Source organism: Bactrocera oleae, chromosome 4 (assembly GCF_042242935.1).
Source record: "Bactrocera oleae isolate idBacOlea1 chromosome 4, idBacOlea1, whole genome shotgun sequence".
NCBI classification, from domain to species: Eukaryota; Metazoa; Arthropoda; class Insecta; order Diptera; family Tephritidae; genus Bactrocera; species Bactrocera oleae.
Genome location: NC_091538.1, coordinates 52372703 through 52385760, shown reverse-complemented (window position 1 = coordinate 52385760; position 13058 = coordinate 52372703). Strand labels below are relative to the sequence as shown.

General features: G+C 34.6%; 1 protein-coding gene and 1 long non-coding RNA gene across 2 annotated transcripts; one reads left to right on the top strand and one right to left on the bottom strand.

Annotated features, from left to right (window-relative positions):
- Positions 1–131: 131 nt before the first annotated feature.
- On the bottom strand, positions 132–6552 carry LOC106622817 (uncharacterized). Its single transcript, XM_014242123.3, has 4 exons — positions 5148–6552; positions 2286–2496; positions 1520–2198; positions 132–824 (listed from the first exon to the last, which is right to left on the bottom strand). The coding sequence occupies exons 1-4, from the start codon at positions 5690–5692 to the stop codon at positions 253–255; spliced, it is 2007 nt and encodes a 668-aa protein (XP_014097598.3). The 5' UTR covers positions 5693–6552; the 3' UTR covers positions 132–252.
- A 3055-nt stretch (positions 6553–9607) lies between these two features.
- LOC118680982 (uncharacterized) lies at positions 9608–10011 on the top strand. The gene is made up of 2 exons (XR_004976612.2): positions 9608–9842; positions 9941–10011. It is a non-coding gene; the product is annotated as an uncharacterized lncRNA (long non-coding RNA).
- Positions 10012–13058: the final 3047 nt, after the last annotated feature.

Below are 13058 nucleotides of genomic sequence, written 5' to 3'. Positions count from 1 at the left end.
TTATCAATATTACTCTGAATACTGTTTGTTGCTTTGCTAACTACTTACCGATTTCTTATTTATAAAAAATAATCCAAAATTAAATGTTCTAAGTAAGCGCACTTATGTGAATTTTATTAAAAAATGCACAATATAACAAAGCTTTATCCTAACTGTGCAACAATTCACTACATATAGTATATATGATTACATTTTAAACTATATTTTAGTTGCAGTATTCAGATAAGAATATATATATTTTTGAAATTTCAACTACTTTTTCAACAATTTCTGCGTTAAACGATCTACTGCTGAAGTGGGTGTCTGTTGTTCAAGTGTTGCATCCTTCTCCTCTTCCAAAGCGCGTGCTTTTGCTTCTTCAATTTCACGTTGTTTTTGTATTTGTCGAAATTCAGTCGGTGTCAGCATGCCACGCAACACCGTCTCATAAGTGACACTAACACCTTTAACAGACATTTTACGATATAATTTCCAACACTCGCGCTCCTTCAATGTGCGCACGTATTCCGGGTAGATATATTCTTCGTTTTGTTTGTCATTACATACAAGCTCGGTTGCGCCTTTCGCGGTGTTTTGCGTGCTATCCAAGACATTGTTGGCATTTGAGTCACCATTATTGCTGATTTCCAAGTTTTCTGTGGTATTTGTTGTCATTGCATTGTTGCCATTTGCTTCACTCATGAAAATTGATACTGGCGGTGCTGTTGGTGGTCGGTTAAAGCGTAAGCGTGCAGCTAATGGTGCAATTGAGCCGCGACGTATCATATGTGAATATTCCTTTGTAGCAAGTTGAAAGTTTGGGGGATAGTTCTCTTGGAAGGAAACTGGCAATAAGTAAATAGAGTTTTCGTTAGGGATGGTGATGAGTAATAATCGAAATATTGAGAGAGTATTTTATTTATAAGTTTACTAGAGGTTTATTAAATAATCTGATATTTAGGGCCACTAGTACTTCAAAAGTACTGATAATTTTTTATATGATTTGCTAAAACCTCTAAATAATCGAATAATATTAAGTTCAAGTATAACTAAAAGTTAATTATAATATTTTTTCTTTTTAATTACCCTAAATATTATTTTTATTTGCATATCATGGAACAAGTTAAAACTTTTTTAAAATGTAAATATTTCTCTTACAAAATATCAATTCTCAACAAAATTAATTATCACAACTGTAATCAGAGTCCGAATTAATTCAAAAATTCAAGAGGCTTGGGATTAAAAATTAAAATCTCAATTTTTCACAGATAATTAATTAAAATTTGAATCCCAACAAATTGCAAATCTAATTTTTAATTCCAACATCTTGTATTAAAACTAAAATCTAATTTTTTATTTAAAAATTTTGAATCTATAAATTCGCAACCCTGAATTTATGTATCTAGTATTCTTATTTTTATTAAAATATTTATTTATTATAAAAATAAAGAGTTTATTATTATACCTTCAATTCAGTACATCGCAAACAATCGAATGCAACATAAATCGATTAAGTTGCGCCCAAATCTGATTTACTCACCTGATTTACCCGTCTTTCGCAATGTGGGTGCACCAGTGCTACGCGAACGTTCTATATTGCGCTGCCCAGTTTCCGGTGGGCTATCTTCTTTTTCCGAGTCGCTACCTTCAGAGCTGACGAGCGAAACAAGTGTAATCACATCGACCGCCAATGTGGAACGTGTACGCGATATTGGCGGTTTTTTGCCATTAACACCATTCAAATCAAAAAGTACATCATCATCATTTTTCTCACAAACGCTGGCGTTACGCGTGATCGGCTTACGACGACGCAATTTACGTTTTTGAAACGCAAACACACCTTTGGCATTCTCATCGAGCGAACGAGAACGCACCGGCGCAGACATAGCACGCACCAAAGGCGGTCGACGCTGTACGATTAGCGATGGTGCGGCGTTGAATGCGCCACCACTAGTATTGGAAATCAAGGGCGCGGCGCCTACGTCCTCCTGCTGATTAATAACTACAGTGGCGTTATTTGCGGTGGGCACACTTGCTGCCAAGTTAGTGCTTGTATTTAGTGTGACATTGCGACTAGAACGAAATTGTGCGCGACGTTGTTGGACAGTTTCATTGGCAGTTGTTGTTGTAGTGGCAGCAGCCGTAGTGCTCACTGCTGGCGCAAGAGTACGTGCAGGCAAATCGGTGCGCAGCGTACGCGCTTTTGTTGTTGTCTTGCGCTAATGAAATAGTATATAAGTGTATATACGTGTGTTTGTAAGCTATATTGAGAATTTATTTTAATTATTATGTTATTATCTGCTTACTTTGTGCTCAGTGACTTCTGAAGCACTTTCAATATCACTGGTATTGGATTCGTTGCCGTTTGTTGGCTTGTAATTAATAGCATGTGAAAGCACAATATTCAAATTTACTTTACTGTTATGCCGCTTGAGTGTTGGCGAGGAATTTGCAGCTTTAACCTGATGCTCGGATGGTGGCAGCAGCGTATTTGACTCGCTGCTGAGACTTTCTGCCCTATAAATGCGAAAGTGATGCATATGAAGTAACGGTAATTTAAATGCACAAGCATGCTCATGTCATGTAAGTTAACTGACAATATTTTCAAGTGAAAGTACTATAATAAGAAGTATACATGTATATTAAGAGTTGAACGGATATTGTCCAACCCTGAGCTAGCACTCGAAAACAAACATTGCAAAGATTTTTAATAGGATTTTATAAATATCAAAAATATTTATTGCATGACAATTGGGCAACGCCTTAACGCTATGACATCAATTGCATGCATACATATGCATGAATGTATGTATGTATATATGTAGGTTTACCTGCTGAAAACGCTTTATAAGAGCTTATGAAGAATGCTTCTTGTGTGCCGAAGAATATTAAAAATCATATAATTGTTATGTTGTTGAAGCCATCACAATTGATTGATTTATGCAACCGGTAACGGTAAAAAGTAAATTACAAAAACGACTATCATGTCAATTTTCTAGACATAAAATGTATTTATACATACATACATTTATATATATATACCATATGTCTTATATAAGTGAATAAATTCAAATATTCGCATGCAACATTTCAATTTCTCATATTTATTTCATTTTTTCGCTTTGAGGTTATGTTTTTTGTAAGTGCTGATGGAAATAGTATTTTAAACATACACACACACAAATGCATTCATTTACTGTTATTATTGTAATGTCAGTATGTAAAAATTGTTTACATACCACCACATTCACTTTTCTCTACGTAGCCAATGTGTGTGTGCGTGTGGGTGTTCGTGCCGAGTTCTAAAAATAAAGCAATAATTGTAGAGTGCTCACTAGAAACTATAAAAGTAAAAATATGGTTCAATGAACGATATCGTGATTTCAGACACTAGATATATACAGTTATGAACTATTAAATGAAATTGAGCTCAAAACTATTATGGTATACCCAACGGTACTTTTCATGTATACTGTATACAGACAGACATTATATACATACGCGAATATAATAAGGTTTGCTGTCTTTTGACCCATTTACCCATAAATTGAGTTACAAAAGTTGGATGTAATTCGATTAAAATTAGATTAAATTACATAAATGCGTGAAAGGCTGGTGAATGGTGAAGTGGAAATGTTTTGACCGAGTTTATAACGAATCAAATTTATAACAAATAGTTATCTGGCTAAGTTGAAGCTATGCCTGAGTACCATTTTATCTTTTCCATTCCTAATATTGATTTGTGAAATCATCGATGGCTTAATTAATACAAATTAGCCTGAAGAACTAACAGCTTAAACTGACTAAAATCCTAACCCCGAAGTGGGCGGGGTTATCAGCCATTTTGACACTATCGGTAGGGGTTCTTATATAGTTATTGTTGCTTTGGTGATTAAGGAGATATGTACATTAAACCTATTAGAGGGTGGGATCATGACCATTTTTCAAAATTTTTATACCGCATGCGCCTTTTGCTATTGTAATCCCCTGTGCCAATCCCCCTATCTCAATTAAGTGCTTAGTTATGGCTTGTGGGCGTGGTAGTGGGCCGATTACGCCCATCTACTAACTTAATCGACCTTTTTTGCCATTGAACACGTGTACCAAGTTCCACTATGATACTCTAATTTTTATTCAAGTTATCGCTTGCAATGGACAGTTTGACGGACAGACAGACAGAAAGCCATTCGGATTTCAACTTGTCTCGTCATCCTGATCATTTATGTATATATAACCCTATGTCTAACTCTATTATTTGTAGGGGATACAAACAACCAGCAGTTGGACAAACCGAATCTCTAAGTTCCTTTTTATAAGTTTGGAGTTTTGACATTTCACTCCACTTATCGAATTATGAAGTAATAACCAGCAAACAAAAAAGTTCGAATTATTGAAGTTGCCACCTTAGTTTTAACTAAATTTGGCTGTTCTTCAGTAAATATGTTATTTTCCAATATTCTCGGATTCTATTATTTACTAATATATGTTTCTACTCCAGCACCACTATTATGAGATCTACGAAAAATCAAATTCTTGTACACATCGAAAAGCTATCTGTTTTGGGTTCTTTTACTCAATCGTATTGACACCGGATTGCTATTAGCAGCGGTTCATTTACCGAAACGTTACCCTTGAGTTTGACAATGGTCGGTAAAAACGTCATAAATATGGGGAATATTGTCAGAGGTATCACTGCTTCTCAGATTTAGGAAGGAACCCAACATAATAGTCCCTCAATATATCCATATAAAGTTCATATATATATGCCGAGGACCGCATATAATTTTCTTATACAAAGAACCGATCTTCCAAACGTCTAGTATTATCCAGATTTTATTACGAACTTTTGACGTTCCGCCTTTTTCGTAGTTCAAAGACTCTTTATAAATCACTTCTTTTAGTTTCAAAAATTATATAAATTATAACCTGAATAGGGTATATTAAATTTTGCAACAAGTTTGTAACACCCTGAAGGAAACGTCGGACAATATCGGTGGACAATAGTCAACGCTATAATCTCCAAATATATTCTATAGATCGGACCATTATAGCATATAGCTGTCACATAAATGGACCGATCAAAATCAAGATAACGATCTTCATAAAAGACCTTTCCAAGGTTGTTTATATCCAGAAAAAAATATAATAAACTTGTAAAAGGAACTTACTCAGACTGATCTTCAATCTTTGCTGGAACACACGCGCTATTGCCACTGTAACGCTGCCGCTGCCCTAACTGACCGTTAACTTGTTTCAACTCTTGATCCAAAGACTTTAAAAGTGACGACGTTGAACCTGCACGCGTATAACCGAACTTCCCCTCGGCAAGAGTTGCATTTTTATTGCCTTTCAATCCCACAGCGCCACTTTTAGCGGATTTTCGCATACTAATGCGTTTGTTTTGCGCTTCATGCGCCGCAGCTGTCTTCTGACGTATACTCTCCAGCGAACGATCCACAGAGAGACCACGCGTCAGGTAACCACTACCGGTTCTACGCGCAGCCAAGAAATGACCACCACCGCCGGCGCCAATTGGCTGCGTCCGATTGGCTTCGCTAAATGAATGCTGCTTCTGCAGACGCAAGTGCATGGACGCGCGCTGTTGACTCTGCTGCATGGCAGCAGGTGAACGTTGGTGCTGCTGTGACTGCCGTGGCCATGCGGTGGATGGCATTTGCGAAACCGCTTGACGCGTACTAAGCGACAAAGCCATTAAAGCGGGTCTTAAAAACGCGCACCAACTGTCGACAAACTGGCTGGTGTGGCACACGCTCGTTTTAATTTTCGCCGTAATAGCCTGCTTTTAGGCGCTTCTGCTTGATTCAATCAAATTCAAGTATTTAACGTGTTTTGGTTGTTAATATAGCTTAGCTCATGTTATTCACAACGAGACTGACTGAATTACACGCACGCACGGCACACTCGCCAACAGCAACGGTAAAAAAAAACACCCTTAAGCGCACAACCGCTCCACTCTTTTGTAGCACGATTTTTACTATTTTCATCAATAATTAATGCAAATACAATGCCATAAAAATTGGTATTTATTGATTTGGTTTGCCTTGCTTAGATTTTCAGTTTCATTTTTTTATTATTAGTTTTATTTCTTGAATTTTTTTTTTCATTTTAGCCGAAACGAAGTTTGGCAATAAGCAGTCAATACAAATGCCAATTATTTCGCTGATACCGATATCCCGGCTATTATGCCAGCTGGTTCAGTAGAGTCGGTGGTCGCGCGTTGACTGTTTCAAGAGCGCATCCACCGCACAGCGATTGGGGCATAAGTTGGAGCGAAGAGTACTCGAAAAATACCATGTGCCACATTTAGTGGCACATATTTATCCACGTTGCCAACGATATTGTTAATAGCTTCGGTGTAAGTAGTTTGGTGGCATAACTACCGGTGTAAAGGGTGAGCAGAGTGCGGCCAAAGCCAAAACACTTGCACTCCCTCGCAGGCTGCGACACGGTTCATTTGCTGTTTTCATGTTGCAGGCAACTTTCCCAATGATTTTTGCACGTTTTTCGTTTTGTTTATTGTTGTTTTTATTGTATACCACTGTTTTATTTTTCTTTTCTTGTTCCATTCCCGCCAGAGACACCTTCAATACTAAGTTCTTTTTCGGTGTGTTCTAACTCGATTTTGTTGTTGTTGTTTTCTGTGTTTTTATTATTTTTGTTTTTTTTTACAATATTTTTGTTGTTAAATAGTTGTTTTTTTCATTTTTATTTTTCTTGTTGTTGTTGTTGTTAAATTGTTGTTCTTTTTGTTGTTGTTGTTGTTTTTTTTGTAACTGTGTTACTCAAACGTGCTAGCTTTAAGTCATGCTAACTTTTTATTACGCCCGCGCAAATATCAACATAGTACAATACTTACATACATACATGCATGTATACACACACACACTTATATTTTTACTCACGCCAATCACGTTTACTTGCATTATGCCTTCATACCATCCTTTGTACTCGCGACGCTCACCATTCATTGAATGCATTGTGCGGTAGACATGAATGGCGAACTTTTCTTTTCATTTCACAACAAAAACAATGCCTTGTTTTTATATTTTGCAAGTATGTATGTATGTATATATTGTTATTTCTCTATGCTGGCGTCGCTTTGTTTATGTGGCACTTGGAGTCAATGAGCCCTTTGAGCATTATTACTCTCTCCTCAACCACGCTGCTTTGTGTATTTGCCCCAATGTGTGGGACTTTTCATTCTCTTCTAATGGCAACGAGAATCCTTTCAGCATTGTTGTTTTTTTTGATAAGTTTAGAAATTTGTACGAAGCTCTGCTAGTCTATGTGGCTCAAGTATATTGAGATAGTTTATAAAGTAGATTGGTGACAGTCTTTGTTGTAATTGATTGCCTATCGAGTGTGTCAACTAGAGATCACATTGTGTCATCACGGCGTATAAGTAACCTTAGTGCATGCGGGCGCATTTGCGAATTAAAGGTGACAGTTTGACAGGCTAGGGATTTTATTTATTTGATTCATATAATTCATTCATTCATTTTGCGATCTCTGGCTTGTGTTTAATATTATAATATATATACGAAAATTAAAAATATTAATTTATTTCGTTAACGTAGGCCATTTGAAGCTATTTTCATACTCAAAATTCTTTAAAAAATGCTGCTCTTCTCCCAAGTTTGAGAATTCCAATAAACAAATATGCTAGAATAATAGTTCATGAATTGAATTGTGGAACTTTTTATAATCTTTCACATATATACCATATAAAGCGTTTTAAGGAATTAAATCTAAAACAAAATTTTTTTCTGACGAGATAATATTTTAATCAGCAATTATCTGACTTAAAGTAACAGTCAAATTTAATAAAACTGTATGACGAGGCGGAGTTCTTGCATTTATCGGGCTTAACCTGAATACATTCGAATTTAGAGATTTTTATCTCAGTCTACAAATATAATTCTGGCATATTTTATGTCATTACAACAACAAAAACAACAGTAGTACACATGTACAAGTGATTTGCTGGAATCAGTCTGATAAATATTATAAAAATTGGATTGCACATAGGTTGGAATTTTCATATGCTTGAAAATTCAAAGCACATTTCACAGGCAGTTACAGCTATTTGTGGCACTAGAAAAATTTGATACTTGACATGCATGCATCGACAAAGCACCTCAAACCCCTTACAAATCTTCTTACGTCTTCTATTTTTCCGCTAGTTTACCCGGATGTCTAAAGAAATGTGATCCGAGCTGTTTTAACCTTGATCTCGCAAAGGCTGGAAATTAAAGAAAGAAGTTTTGAAATGGTTTTACCTCGCTTTCTTCCAAGCAGCTTCTACAACTGGCTTCCGGTAAGATTTTTAAACTTAACGCATGAATACCGACTATATATGCGATATACACATATGCTTATTAGCATGGCGTTCATGACCCTAGGTTAGTTTTAATACAACTCAATTGTGAAAATGTCATTTATGATAAACTGTGAAAGTGTTACAAGGACTTTCCACATGTGTCTGCGGATTATTTGGCGACATCACATCGCATTTGCACGTGAGAGAGAGTTATGAAATCTTACCTCGTCAACTTATGACACACTTTTGGCGCCCTCAAACTTCTGCTGCGAACTCGAAAATGTTTCACTAATTATAGCTCCACTATAATAAATGCGGCGAATAAACGATTGAAGGATACTAGGCTAGCTAAAAAGAAGTTGAGCAAAACGAGAATAAAAACAAAAAACATTTTAACTCCCACAAATCCATAGTCAATACGTAAATACAGCACTACTAAACTATAATTGCGCACATTTTAGTAAGTCAAATGTCAAACTCGAATAGAATATACAATACTTATATATAAATATACACAGGGATGTATATTTGGAAACGTAGTACCGGGAGCATTTGGTGGCATCTATGACAGCTGGAATTTGGCAATTGTGATAGGCATGCATAGTTGTCGTGCATGACAGCAATCAAAGTGAACAAAGCACCAATTGCCACATACATACATATGCACATACATATATATATTCATACATGCATAACTACATACATACATATGTATGTGCAAATCTTTATTTATATATATACATATGTATGCGCGTGCCTGTAAGAGCCGAAATCGGGCAGCAGTCAATTTCAGGGTCACATTCCTCGCTATATGCCGTCATTTTGGCGCAACAAACACTTCAACCTTCATGCAGAAAATGCCAAATTTATTCAAACGCAAATAAGCAACTAATCAGTCAAGCGAGTAAACGAGTATCCTTTCGATTTTGATTAACAATTCATTGTTTGCCAATAACAAAATGCAAAATATGAATATTAATAACAAAAATAAAGCAAAATGTTTGTTTTCCATTGTCAATCATTTTTCGCAGTCAATCACTAATATTTATTAAAAAAAAATTTTTTTTTGCTAATGACAATTTTCCTTCTCAAAAATATTTTTCTTAAAGGCTATCGAATTTCGTTTGTAACATTAAGTAAAGTCTTTCGTTTGTCAATATAAATGAAATTCGATTTTTCACGACCATTAGCTCCATATAAAGGGAATCGAACAAGATTTATTTCTGTTACAATATATATTTTGTGTTTCATCGATATTAGTAAAAAGGTAATTAAATTTTTCATTTCGCTAAATTTCTTGTAAACCCTATTACAAGTATTTTATTTTGAGACAGTTTTGTTGATAAAATTATAAACATCGAATGAAGTATTTGGTTTAATGACGTTGTATTTGATAAAAAAGAACTGTGTAAAAGTAAGAACTTCGTATTAAAGGTCAATGTGTCACTATTTAAGAAAAATGTATCGACGATAATGCAGAACAAGCCGTAATAACTCAAAATGATACACTGTTGTTGATATTGTAAGCATGAAATTAGAATTTTTTAGGTTATTTGAAACTGTGAAATGTCAAAAATAATTCCACATCTGTGTTACCACGGTTATCATCATTATCGGAAGACTGTGACGGTGCCATGACATGACACACGCCCCCGATTCACCGAATTATGGTTAGACCAGCGAAGAAACAGTGGAGGACAAAATGTCAATTTGAAAAAATTCATTCGAGATAAAAGAGAAATAAAACCTCCTTGTAACCGATGCCGATATGAATTCAACATAATTCAAAATTCAATTCAAAACATTTTAACGAGGATAATAGAAAAGAAATATTTTACTCATACTGGGCACTTCGTGATACTGAAAAACAAAGGCAATTTATTTCTAATTGTATGCAAATCGTGGAGCCTAGATACCACTACGTGCGCGTGGGCGGAAATAGAACTCCTCGTCAAAAGAATAAAGCTTATTTTTTGCAAAATTGTTTTTTAAAAACGCTCTTGATATCAATGATCTGCCAATACGCACCGGCAAAATGGGAAAAACTTGCTAACCAAGTATTGGAACCTGAGCAAAGAGGCAAACACAGTAAACATAAAAATATCGATAAGAACATAGCATCTGGAATTATGGAGTTTATTGAAAATATACCCAAAACCAAAACTCTAAAATTGGGATTCCTATTAATAAAAAGGAAGATATTAATGAACTAGTTCAAAATAACCTTATTCCGCGGTTCTATCTATTTAATTAAATTATATTTTTAGTTAAAACAACATAAAAATAAAACGTTCTAACACAACGATTTACCCTTTTCTTTGCAATAACGAAGCATGTAACTTATGACAGCGAATTTTCTTTATGTTTTTCACAAATAACGTCATAATTTTAAGTGCAAAACGTTTATGCCCAAGAAAAAGCTTTAGTATTTTCTTAATAAGAGACAATTGAAAACTTCAAACCGCTCTCCTGAAAAATGGACCTTTTTTAGTTATGACACTATTCATATAAGGGGTTACATGGGTTTCGTGGGTTAAAAAAATCGATTTGGCTTATTAATTTCTACAACATCTCAAGAATATTATCCTAAATTTTCAAGTCGATCCGCCTTTTGAAGGTGTGCGCTCTAAGTTAGGTATAGAAGGGTCAGCGCGCCTCAGGTATAGGGAGCAGCTGCTCGTCTATTGTTGTGTATTACTTTCACTTCCTAAGGACAACTAGTTTGAAATATTTTATTTGGTGATTACTCCTTGAAGGACGAGGTTTATTTGAGGTGATCGCAAGTTTTTATCATAAAAATTATTAAAAACGTGGTATTTTTTTGGTTATCTAGTGTCAGTTGTGAAGTTGATAAATAATACTTAAAATTTCAAGAAAACAGATAGTGTCGGAGCTCGTAGAAAAGATAGACCGAGAAAAAAGAAACAGTCCTTTAATCCTAAAGTTCCGGAAACTGATGATAGTTCCTTCACGAACACCTCAGCAAAAAAATTAAAAGGTAATGATAAAGAGCAAGTGCCAAAAGAGGACACGCTCCAATATTCAATCATAGATTTTGCCTTGGTTTTCTCAACTCTCTCATCGTTTCATTATTAAAAATGAAGATGAAGAGGGTGAGAGTAGAATGTGAACGATGGGATCCGAAATATATCTTCTCTTGTAAAAAAATCGGAAGAATGTATGAACTAAATCGCCGGTTCATTTTTGTTTTAAGAATATTGGGCTTAGGGCTCGTCGGATGCAAGAAATTCTGCGGCTTAATGAACATAAGCAGTTCATTTTTAAACCAGTCTATATACGATTTGTATATTGATAAAATACATGAGTGTATCATGTATACTCAGGAAGAAAAACAATAGACACTACAGAATATGAAGAATGGAACGAAGAACACATTGAAACAAATCAATGCACCGCCAATCACACTGCAGCATCAGGGAACATGGAAGTCTCATCGATTTTTGAAATTATTGATGTTACTTTATGGCCCAGGAATCGACGATTCACTGTAAGTTACAAAAAACATTTTTTTCCACTTTTATTGTTACTCAAAACTTGAAACACGTTTTTCTCGGAACTGTGTTTTCAAAGTCGGTTGTCAAAAGTTCTCGAAAACTACTCAACCGATCTTGATGATATTTATACAGGTGTTTGAGATACAATTTACTCGTGCTTGGACGAAAGATTCTTTTTTCAATTACAACTGTTTTAAAAAAAGATATGTCGAGCAAATTTGACCGAAATTTTCATTTTGTTGGAAAAAGGTCTGCCAAAATTCCAATTTTAACTTTTTTTCCTTCATTCGAGCACGAGTTTATGGTCTTGACTGAACACATAAATTTTTTTTTTCATTTTAAATGATCCTGTCAGAGGCTATACTGACAACGCGGACGCACCTTTTTTCGAGGGGTAACTGGAAATGACGTTACCATGGCGAAGTTAAAATTTTTTTTTTTTTGAAAATCTCAGAAATTATTTTTTAAATGTGTATCTTTAAGACAAAAAAGTTTGAATTAAATAAATAATTTTTTATATAGACAAAATATTATTGAAAATAGGCCTTTTTTACCCGACGAAACTCATGTAACCCCATAAATGAGCGGTATGTAGTTTCACTTCCTACGCCCCTTCCTGACCTAAAGCAAAAATTTTTATTCATACATATTTTGCTCAGTCTACACATAATTCCCTACTTAATGCTTGCTAAGTAAGTTAATTACTTTTTTAATTACAATAACACTTTTACTGTTAGTTTTTAGCTTATTGCCATATTTTGATAAGCTATGTATATACATATTTCTAAAAAGAAAAAGTGAAAATATTGTAAATGAAACCAGAAGATTAATTCAATTAACGACTAATATGCCGTGTCTACTTATTCAGAGTTGCATTTGCAAAAACAAATTAAAATATTTTTAACTTGACTAAACAATTGCATATTTAAAACATATGTTAATTTTAAAATGCTAAGTATGTACCAAATTATTTGTCAAAATATGTAACTAAAATTTTTTATAAATATACATATCTATATGGAATCAAAAATTTTACATATTCGCTTTTTTCAGCAATATCGAGGTTCAAATACTAAAATATGCAATGCATTTTCTATTATTTACAAGGATGCATTCGTTGTTACTGGTCAACTTCACATATTTATCGATTTGCATTAGCTCACATCACTAATTACAACGAATTAACAGTTTAAAGAATACGAACTCGTTAGCTTTGTGTAAAT

Bases quoted from the DNA above. Each gene is read 5' to 3' on its own strand.
- LOC106622817 (XM_014242123.3), bottom strand. From the start codon at position 5,692: ATGGCTTTGTCGCTTAGTACGCGTCAAGCGGTTTCGCAAATGCCATCC. The intron at 2,497-5,147 runs GTAAGTTCCTTT...TCGCATTTATAG, and splicing joins AAGATTGAAGATCAGTCTGA to GGCAGAAAGTCTCAGCAGCG. The intron at 2,199-2,285 runs GTAAGCAGATAA...CTATTTCATTAG, and splicing joins CAGAAGTCACTGAGCACAAA to CGCAAGACAACAACAAAAGC.